The sequence below is a fragment of the Corylus avellana genome, chromosome ca5 (genome assembly GCF_901000735.1).
Source record: "Corylus avellana chromosome ca5, CavTom2PMs-1.0".
Lineage (NCBI taxonomy): Eukaryota > Viridiplantae > Streptophyta > Magnoliopsida > Fagales > Betulaceae > Corylus > Corylus avellana.
The window spans coordinates 717,329-728,672 of NC_081545.1; the positions used below are offsets into that span (position 1 = coordinate 717,329).

Below are 11,344 nucleotides of genomic sequence, written 5' to 3' on the forward strand. Positions count from 1 at the left end.
TTAAGGTTTAGTGTAATAGTATTCGGGTCAACCTAATTAGACACGATTAATAAACGGGTCAAATTTGTGCTATCCTTCATAACCTGTATAATTAAATTACACTTTTACCTTTAAAAACTTAAAAGTATATAATTATGGTTATGGACATCGATTATCAAGTTTATTGTTATGAATCTAGTTGTGAATGTGTATATAATTTATGTCTATTAGATATGAACATGTTAGATCAAGTAGTTGTATCAACTCAACCCATTTATTTTAAACAGGTTGAAACGGGTCGTGTTCATGTCAACGTAACACTATTTGTTTATTAAATAAGTTATGCGAGTCAAATCGTATCACGTGTTTAGTTAAACATATTGTGTCAAGGTTTGAGTGTTTGACATAATTAATTAAATGAGTCATATTCATATCAACTCATATAATCGTATACTCATGATTTCGAATTTCCGCCCCCTTACTAATATATCATACTGATATTTAAAACAAGCAACATAAAATGTGCACCTCAATTAGGAAGCAATCATGTGTACATTGTACAGATTACATATAGAACATGACAAGTAATTAATAGCACCTATACCAGACACACACATCATGACAAATCATGATGGAACTAAATGGCCCAAGCAAATATGATTTTTATTTCTTTTTTCTCCACAAGTAAATTGTTCTATCAATAAAATAAAATAAAAAATCATCTCTCACATGGAAATTAATTGAGCTGTATGGCAATGGAACTTTTTGTGTGGCGCCAGGGTGTATGGTACCCACCAATCACAGCACCAGAACTCCTATACAAAAACTCAAAAACACCATCACCAATCTCCCACCATCCAATCCTCCAGCCCCATTATTATCAGCCGTCTGATCTCCCACAATATCATCCGCAGGTGCATCAGCCTCTGCAGGGGCGTCAGCCGCCTTACCCTTGGCCTTAGCCTTTGGAGCCTTCGGTGCTGGCGCTGTCGGTGCCACCTTAAACACCTCCCTAGGCAACAAAACCTTGTCAATCTTATACGCCACTAACGGCTCCTCATCCTTCACCGTCCCCGTTATCTTCACCGTCACAACCTTCGTCTTCAACGTCACCTCCTCGCCGTCATTTTGCACGGTGAAGTCGTACTTGTTGGCTCCGTCTGTGGCCAGCGTGTTCACGACGCCGTTGCTGGACTTCAACATTTGCATGGACTGGTACACGGGGATGCCGTGATATAACAGCAACGACACCTTCTGGGGCGCCGTTAAGTTCTTGTACTTCGGCATGAAACCTTTGATGACGGTGTCGGTCGGGCAGAATACCGTCAATCCTCCGTCGACGTTCTCTTGGAATGTCTTGTCGGCTCCCGAGGATAACAGCAAGTCGGCGAAGGCTTTGCAGCCTTGCTTGGATAGGATAGCCGTTAAATTCAAATCGCTTGGTCCCGGCGTTGGCGCTTCAGCTTCAGCCGATGTTAAAACCTGACCATTGTTTTCATTTGCAAATTCTTAGCTCAATATTTGATGGAATCTGAGATGGGTTTAATTTAAATAATTAGTTTCGGCATATATTCTAGAAATTAAAACACTTTTTACCTGACTGATTTGTAAGACAGAGATATTGTACGGTTTCTCGTGCACAGCCTTGACATAGACAGCATCAAGCGTGCCGCCATTATCGGCGGCACCAAAGCCAACTTTGCCGCCTTTAAGGTCGGTGATGTTTACGTACCCTGAGGATCCCGGGGCAGCGCCGGTAGCTTGGTACATGGTGGCAGTCAACGCTGTACCATTTGTGATCTGGTGGAGTTTTTTAGAACCAAAGTAGTCGACGAGGACATGAAGGGAAAGCACGTTTTTAATGGTGTAGAGAGAGAGGTGCTTGGAGAGGAGGGATGACATGGCGGCATTGTCCACGGCAAGGACAGTGATGGTCAGACGACGGTTGATCTCAGAGGCAAGGTGGGTGAGGGTGAGATAGTGGTTGAATGTTGAGAACTCAGGATTTTTGGCGAGTATGGTCGTGATATTGTGCGCATGGCTGCCGGTCGAGGATAAAAGTAACAAGAAGAGAGGAAGGGCAAGCACGGCGGTGAGAGGTGGTGCTTGCCTCATTGTGGAGGAGGAGGAGGTTTGAAGTTTGAAGTGGAGGAGTGGGAAGAACAAAGTGACTGTTGTGACTTAAGTAAGGAGTATAGAAGCAATTTGTTGCATGACAGTATATGCTAGCTAGCTTGGCATTAGGTTGGATGGGGTCCATAAAAGGGTTCATTATGGTCACAGATTATGGATAATATTTTAAAATGTGCTTTCCCCTTTTTTTTTATGAATATTTTAAAAAATGTTTTTAATTATGGAAGAAAGAAAGCCATTTTGGAAAATCTAGATAGCTACCTTGCAAAACCCACTGTACATCTTTTACATGCAACTAAAATTTCTGATATTTTAATAGATTTTTACAAGGTTTGTTGACAAAATTTCTCCTTCACACATGATACTTGCCATACTTCTTTGATTCAACTTCCTCCATTTTGTTTTTGCCAAATACAAATATAATTTCAAAGCAAATTAGACATGGTAACGAGTACCAAGTCCTCAAATTTCTACTCTTTTTCAATTGCACCAACAAAAGTTATTTTGATAGACAATAATATTTTGAAATATCTTATTTAAATTGTACGCTATTAACATCCACTATAGCATCGACATTTATTGACTCTAATAGGTATTTTGTCTCCCCTAATAGTTTTTCCACCTCTAATATAATTTTCGCCAGTATATTAGCGTCCACTTTACAGTGGACGCTAATACTAATAATTTGGGTTGACTATTAGCGTCCACTGCTAAGTTGACGTTAATAATCACCTATTAGCGTCAACTTTCAAAAGTCGACGCTAATAGTTGCTCATTAGCGTCCACTTCGCAGTTGCCCCTAATGACCCAATCCTGCACTTACCTCTCTCTCTCATTCCCATTTTAAACCGGGTACAATTAGACAAGAAATTTTAAAGGATGTTGATCCTATTTTGGCATAATTAAACTCAATTTTTAGGTGATATTACATTGAGATTTTTTTAATGTTGCATATTTACATTCAAATTTCAAATTTATATTGAGCAATTATGAAAGTATGGAACATTTACTTTATTGAAGAAGAAGAAGAAAGCAATGGGGCCACACAATTTCTTGTAGTCCCATTACCTAGAAATCGATCAAAGCCAAAAGATGCCATGTGCATGGGATGTAAAAGTATCACCCACCAAAGGAACAATTTTTAAATTATACCCTATTGGTCTTGCTATGCATAAATAAATTTAGATCGAGTGAAAGAATAATTATATAAATTATATTTTTATCATACAAATATCTCAATAAAAAAAAAAAATAAGAATCATATCATTTGGACCGTTACATAAACATTGTGTAATATTTATGAAATACAAATGGTTTTTAATATTTTTCTAATTACAAATGTTGGGGTTTGAAAGGGTAATTATTTGTGCTTGACTGTCACTGAAATTGACATAACATTTGAATGTATGACTTTTGATCTTAGATATATAGGATTCCTTTTGTCTAAATCAAATGGTTACCATATATGCTATTTTTGTAAGCAGCACGGTATCGTTTCCTTCTCTTTCTCCCTTACTTTTAATCATGTTATGTTGTTTTATCTATTGTTTATTATATGTGGTTAGGCTAATGGGACCCAAATGTGTCGGTAGAGCAGTGAGCTCCAAAACCAGCCAGGCTGGTATGACGATGGCGTATGAAGTAGGGCCACGTGGACAGCGATTGTTTGGTGGTGCCACATCAGCGGATGCTTCCCCACCAGGCACCTCCTCTTTAGTGTTGGAATAAAATAATCTGACGGTTGAGATTTTATTTTCAACTCAGAGCTCACTCCAGTGTGTCCAGGCTGTTGTTTGTCCTTCCTATCGCCTTGTCTAGTTTGTTTAACACTAACATAACTTGTACCATAATAGTGAGTTTTTTTTTTTTTTTTTTTAAGCAATTAATACTAAGAATATTATAATATTTATTACAAGTTTTTTTTATAAATTAAATTGTTTGTCCATATTATTACTTAAACAATTATATTTGATTGTAGCTGAGATGATAGTACTATATGAACTAGTACCACGTACGCCACTTTAAGAAAAATTGTGAAAAAAATTATAATACTCTTAAGCATTTTCCTCTCTAGGCTAGGGGTTCAATTCTTTGCACATAGTGCAAGCTCTGTAACTATCTTTGTATTTCTATACTTTTGAAGTGAATTGTGAGTGAATTACTTCCAAGTTTTTTGCTATAAAAACTTTTCATATGTATTAATTTGAATTCACAATAATTTAGACAAGTCATGTAATTTGATCAGGATTTATTTGATAAACCGATTAAAAAAGTGTGAATTTAATCATTACTCTAATACCCCATCTTATGTATGAGTATTGAGTAATGCTAAAAGTCTCTTTTATGTCACTCAAAAAATAAGGTGGCGATCGAAATTCAATAATAATCAATTACAAGTCTAATAGTAATTACTATAATTTTAAAAATCATATCATTTTTGGAGTGATCAACACTAACCTAACCCATTTAATTAAACAGGTCAAGCCTCTCAACCTTAGCCTACTAATTTCGTGTTAGGTTTGCGGGTCATGTAAAAAACTATCAATCTTAAATGTCACATGTCATGTTTGGATTGTGTTGAGATATGAGTATAAGACTATACGAGTAAATCTAACCCAACCTCTTTAATTAAACAGGTCAAACCTCTCAACCTTAACTTACTAATTTTATGTTGAATCTGTATCGAATTTACGAGTCGTGTTAAAAATTGCCAACTCTAACTCTAAGCTTAATTACTCAAAATTATGACAAAGAGAACACCTAAGTGGTCGAGGCATCTTGGGTTGTCCACTTCAGTAGAATTGGATTGAACACATACTGTTGAACTTGACTATTCGGGCTCTTTACAAACTTTATTGGGTAGCCCAACAATTGGTCTTCATAAAAGGATGGATGGGGAATTTTGGCAACACTGGATCAAGGGAGAAGGACATATAGCTGTTGAACTGCCTGCCCAACTGCATAAATTAGCCCTCACTTTCCTTCATCTACTTTTTGGGATAAAGTGGCCAAAAGTTCTTTGGTGGAGCAAGATAAAAACAATGGCGGTTGGCTTGTTAAGTGGAGTAGTTAGCCCTCCAAGTCCCTTAAAAAAATTCAAAAAAGATAAGACCCGAATATTCGGACCCGAATTCTCTATAATTAGGAATCTTATGCGGGTGGATAATTGTAAGAGGCTTTCGATAAGATCCACTTGACTGAACAGGAGGTTTTCACAACTGTAAAAAATTCCTTATAATCTGGACAGAGAATTGCAAGGAATTCCAATCAAGCTTTCGAAATCTTTCATATGGTCAAGAGGGAGAGGGAAAGAATTGAGCCAGACAAGAAATAAAGCACTTGCTTTTTTTCCTGATACTTTTGTCCAGAATTTTAGTGGCATATACTATCATGAACAAAGATAAGGAAAAAGGCATTCCATTATTACAGGATGGATGAAGCACAAGTTTCTGAATGAGAGACTATTGTGGCATTATACAATGTTCCTAGTAATTGTGCCCGGATAAAGCATGGTAAAGCAACGGTAAAAATCACAGAAATTTGTCAAAACATCCTCCTTTCATCAAGGATCAATTTTGCGCAAGAATATTTGAAAGCCTTTAATCTCCATTCGTTGTAGTTGACTCCGAAGTAAAGATATGAAGTAAACTACTTTCTATGGAAGCTAATTTAACATAATTAGCTAAGGGAAAAGAATTTTATGAATTAAAGACGATGCGTTTTTAGAAACATATAAGTGTTTATACAGTTCAACGTAGTGCTGAATGCGAGTGTGAGGCCCAAAAAGAATCAGTGGATTGAGATTGGCTACAATTGGATTTGTTGACTGAATTATAGCTTTTCCGAATAGGTAGATCCGATCGAGACACTCTTTCAATTGACTGTCCAAGTTGACACCATGCAATATGGGCAACCAATTGCAGGGGATCCCGATTTTAAAATCAACTTTTTGTAGCATTGAGACACTAATAACGACAAAGACGCTTTAAATCATATAATCCAAAAACAAGATTGATTGATCTTCATAGGCAATGGAAATGTAAAAATTGATTAACCTTACTCATGAGGAAGCCATTACTCGCAATGCCACGAGTATAGCTTGTATCTTGATTATGTACACACATGATGATGCAAGTTAAAAGTACCACATAGCTTATGTCGGCCACATTGATTTGGTAAATTCTATCCTTCAAGTGATGAAGGTATTTTTACAAGTTGAACGTACTAGGAAAGTAAGAAGCACCACTAAAGAAACTTCTTAAGGGAGATTGGACTTCATTGGTAAACTCCTTTTCAAACAAAGAGATCCTACATTACTGTTTGTGCTATTGTTGAAAATCTGAATATATGAATTATAGGTTCGCTTATTTTGAAATGGATTAACGTGTTTTTAAGTGAATGTTTTTTTTTTTTTTTTTTTTTTACTTGAAAAGTAACTTAAAACATGTTAATGAGTTGTTTAGATGATGACGGAGACCTTATCCAAATGGAAGTTCTAGAAGTGGTCAAAAAAAAAAAACGAAATCTTTGTTACTTTGCAACAGCCCTTCCAACCAACAACCAACTAAATACGAAGTTCCGTGTGTTGTTTATGTTTCCTATAATGTCCTGAAACCAGAAGAATTGAAGAGCACCACAAAAATTGGTTTCCCAAAATGCTTTCATCATAAAAGGTACCTATCAGCAAGACAATGAATGAATGAATGAATGACACAACACCCTGTCTTTATACAGCCACCAGAAACTCAAAAATGGAAACACCTGGTAAGCAAGGAGAGAAATTTCTGTATGACAAATACAGGCCAATCTAAACGGAGTGGCTCTTTCCCTATTTGGCACACACACAACACACGTAACCAAGAGACAAATGGCTAAACTTGAGACATAAAAATCACTTTCCTCAAAAGAACATGTACATCATCACCACATGCAAACCTCCTTTTCTTAAAGAAACTGTCAAAACTCACAAACTAAAAAAAAAAAAAAAAAAACTGTCAGTTCAACCGTTTCCAGATTTCCAAGGCGCCATGAAAGTAGAAACAGAGAAACTCGATCCCATATCATTCACCACCACCCAACTAAAGAACATGAGGGAGACAAGAAACAGAACAACTCTACAGGCGAAACCTTTATGATACAAACATTTTCCCTCGATCAGAACTAAATGCTCTATCATTAGAGGTTACAGTTTTTAGTACTATGCGTCATATAATGTCTTCTTCTCCACAATTACACATGAGATCCTCTCTCTAAACTCCACAAGATTTTTAGTACAAAAAAATAGCAAATTAAAATACCCTAAACACAAAGTCATTTTATCATATTCTTCACTAGTCCATCAAGCACACACACCTACCTTAACCTCACAATGGAAGCTCCACCACCACCACCGCCACTGCCGCCGCCGCCTGATACACCCTTCCCAACAACACCACCACCCATACCCACATGATGATACCCACCAGTGCCGTACACGTGTCCCTGATGATGCCCCATCACCCCACCATACATCCCACCATACACTCCTCCCCCAACCCCATTAAACCCACCACCCCCAACACTCCCCGAGCTCACCCCACCACCGCTTCCACCACCGCCGGCGGCGGAACCACCCCCGCCGGATCCACCGCCACCACCGTCCTTCTCCCCCTGCCTCCCCCCGCCCACCGCGGTCTTGTCGCCCTCCATCTCCCTATACTTCTGCAGATAAATCTTGAGCGGCTCCACATACTCCTCAAACCCCAGAGTAGTCATCGCCCACAGCAAGTCATCCCCATTGATCGTCTTCCTCTTCTCCCTCTGGCACTTGTCAGAGGCCTCCCCAGTGATGAAGCTAATGAACTCCGACACACATTCCTGCACCGTTTCCTTTGCGTCCTTGGAGATCTTGGCGTTTGCCGGCAATGCCTTCTTCATGATTCTGCTCACGTTAGCGATGGGGAGGAACCTGTCTTGCTCTCGAGCGGAGAAGTCGCTGTTTGCGTTGTTGCTGTTGTTCTGCCCTCCTGAGTCGTTGTCCGAATCAGCCATCGCCAACCAAAACCTTTCCGCTTTATGGGTCTGCTTAAGCTTCACAAACTAGACCCAATTCAAAAACTTTGACCTTTAAACTTTTCCGGGTCTGATCCAATTCAACAAAATGGACCAAATTCAACAACTTTTAGCTTGAAGTATGAAGACCCAATTCAACAACTTTGAGCTAGAAAATCATATGGGTCTGACAAAATTTCAGAAAAAAGAAGACCTATGTCAACAGTTGTAAGCTGAAAGATTATATGGGTTTGATCAAGTAATTCCAAAAATTTCAGCTTAAAAAGTTTCTGGCTCCCATAAAGATTCACAAAATAGACCAAATCCAAAACTTTTCAGCTATGAAATTTCTCCTGGGTCTAATTGAATTTCATCAAATAGATTAAATTCCAAAACTTTTCATCTACAAAGAACCAACTGAACAAAATTTGAGGTACAAAAAAGTTTCATATCAGAAAGCAAAGAAAAAGAAGCAACCAATTGGAGAAAAAGTGAAGTGTAGGGAACGGAAAAATTGTTCATGAACAGAATCTGAGATCAAAGTTTGAGGGGGAGGGAATTGGGCGGAAAGGCGGGGGGCAGAATAGGGAAAAACGGTAGGGTTTGGGGGACAGAGCGGGTAAGCAGGGAGGAGCTCCGGGAATGTGGGTGGAGTTGCAGCGTTGAGGTGGAGAGGTGTTGGGGTCCGTTGGATCGTTGGGGTAATAATTGCATCGAGCGTGACACGTGGGTGTCTCTGGACCGTTTATTTGTCGATAAGAATGGATTCACGTGGGTCGTTTCGAAACGTGAGATTATTGGTGGGATTAGTGGGATCAGGCGGCCGACGATTCGACACGTGGTGAGTTAGTGGGTATATGACTCTTCGTTCCGAGAATCTTATGGCGGCTGCTGCAGCTTGGCTCCAGCCGTGTCGAATTCAGAATCTGAGCCGTCTATGTCTCTTTGTCCACACGCGTGGGCGTCAGAGACAAGCCATTGGATGAGTTTCATTTGGGTTAAAACTGCAGTAGATTTTTTGTCGTTTTAGATATGTTTATGTCCTTTTAAAAGACTCGACCTCCCTATGTCTCCTGGGGAATTGGGACTGGGCCCAACTCCACTGACATCAAAGTCTTGTGTCCTTCTAACCACCAAATTTAACCCATCCCAACTCTCAAATTACTGCTGTAATTTTTTGAATCTAATACAAAAATGCTTTCTCTTTTAGCTCCGCTCCACACCTTGGTGGCGGATGGTTGTTACTTTACTCGAGCACCTGTTGAGTGGCACTGTCCAAACGCCTATCGAGCGGGAGCACTCGAGCGGCGCACTGAAATCTACTCAATCGCTTATTCAATATCGCTCGAGCGATGGGTGTAGGTTATTTTGTGTCAACATCTTCCACGTTAACTTTATCATAGTTGGCTTTTGAAGCGACTAATTCTCTATTAAATCGAGTTATAATTTAAGACATCCTACAAAATCAACCAGTAGAGTCATTTTATTGACTTTAATCAATCTAATATCAACTCATTGATGAGAATTTGGAGTGGATAACATTTATCCATTGTTTAAGCTTTTTAGTGTCGTTTCAAGGCTCTGATTAATCATCGTGATAGATCTAACCACGACCATTAATCAACTAGTCTAATGGCCATTGGCCACCATCTTTTTCTGTCGACTTGTCAACCAATCTATCAACCCATTAAAGTTGGAAATTTGGAGTAGGTCCAACACGTTTCCATTCACCATGCATTAATGTCTATTGGAATTTAGAGGCCTTTGACTAAACGGCAATGCCTGCTTCGTTATTGGATATAATTTTTTTTATTAGAGTCACAAATTTGACGTAAAGTTAACGTATGGTAGTGGGTTATTGTTGGGGTTTGATCCGTTTAGTTAATTAAAGAATTAGGTTTTTGTTAACTTATATAGTCTTATACTCATGAATGTATGATCCATAATACTGTATATTTATCTCTAAGAGTAAAATCAGGGACGGAGCGAGGAAATTTTATGGGAGGGGGCCAGCCAAATTTTTTTTTTTTTTTTTTTCGGTTCTTTAGAATTTTTTTTATCAAAAAAAATTATTTTTGTTGTTTTTTATAAACTAAAGACTACCGTAAGGGCTAAAAAAAGTTAACATTTGAAAGTAAGGGCCAAAAATAAAAAAACTTAGTGGGTATGAGCCAACAAAATTAAAAATAAGGCCAAATTTTTTTTTTTTTTAGGGGACCAAATAACTAAAATTAAAACTTTAACTTTACTTTTTTTACTTTTTTTTTTAATTTTTTTATTATTATTTTTTTACTTATAATATTTTTTTTCCTTATTTTGGGGGGGGACCATGGCCCACCCCTCCCTCCGTCTCTGAGTAAAATATGTAACTGTTAGTAATTGGACTTCAATATACTCATAGTGAAGCTGGTCCATAAAATCACAAGAGTTGTATCTCTTGGATATGTAACTTCCATAACTAAGAGTTGTGTCTCTTGGTTGGTTATAAATAACCCATGGGATGAAAATTAAAATGAGATTATTCATTCAATCATTTCAGAATTCGAAATTTTGAATCTCTCTCAATTCTCTCTTCTATTCTCCATCAAATAGCATTTAAGTTGTGGGTATATATGTTTTGTTCTTGTAATAAAACACTATCGTTAAGTTCTTTAAAATCTGAACATGAGAGGCATTATTATGCATTGTAGAACACTTACTAAAGATCTTTATTTGTGAATTCTAAAAGAAATGTAAACACTATAGAACTCTATGTTTTTATGTTTATGTTTTTCTAACGGTAACTTTGTAGGGAGGCTTAATTTTAAAATTTTTCTATCTTCAGTAGATAATTTTCTTTAGACATGGTAAGATAAGGAAACCATCCACCAATTTTACAAATTTTGTTGTCAGTAATGTTTGTGTTCTTTGAATAGTATTAACATCAATTTGTTGACGAAATTGCAGCAAATTCCGATAGTCCCCGCAAAGAGAGTTAAGTGCGAAACTTACTTAAGCAATTTGGAGCGTGGAGCTCACCTATTCAAAGCATGTGAGCCCCGCACCTATTCTTTATGTGGTGCTGCTCCTATTGGCTACAATTCAATCAACATATTGCAGATGGTTTTGATAGGATCCTTGGGCTATGAGATTTGAGCATCATTGTAAGGAGGATTAATTTATACTAGGTATGGGGAGCGATATGGGCACTAAGCAGGCCTGA

General features: G+C 37.9%; 2 protein-coding genes across 2 annotated transcripts; both read right to left on the minus strand.

Moving 5' to 3' along the window:
• Positions 1–459: 459 nt before the first annotated feature.
• On the minus strand, positions 460–2,166 carry LOC132182584 (fasciclin-like arabinogalactan protein 2). The gene is made up of 2 exons (XM_059595868.1): positions 1,576–2,166; positions 460–1,461 (listed from the first exon to the last, which is right to left on the minus strand). The coding sequence occupies exons 1-2, from the start codon at positions 2,092–2,094 to the stop codon at positions 778–780; spliced, it is 1,203 nt and encodes a 400-aa protein (XP_059451851.1). The 5' UTR covers positions 2,095–2,166; the 3' UTR covers positions 460–777.
• Positions 2,167–7,206: 5,040 nt separating this feature from the next.
• LOC132181036 (nuclear transcription factor Y subunit B-3-like) lies at positions 7,207–8,824 on the minus strand. The gene has a single exon (XM_059594080.1). It carries the CDS (start codon positions 8,140–8,142, stop codon positions 7,465–7,467), a length of 678 nt encoding a protein of 225 aa, XP_059450063.1. The 5' UTR covers positions 8,143–8,824; the 3' UTR covers positions 7,207–7,464.
• Positions 8,825–11,344: the final 2,520 nt, after the last annotated feature.

Coding starts and splice junctions, on each gene's coding strand:
- LOC132182584 (XM_059595868.1), bottom strand. CDS start 2,094: ATGAGGCAAGCACCACCTCTCACCGCCGTGCTTGCCCTTCCTCTCTTC. Junction 1,462..1,575: donor CTGTCTTACAAATCAGTCAG/GTAAAAAGTGTT, acceptor AACAATGGTCAG/GTTTTAACATCGGCTGAAGC.
- LOC132181036 (XM_059594080.1), bottom strand. CDS start 8,142: ATGGCTGATTCGGACAACGACTCAGGAGGGCAGAACAACAGCAACAAC.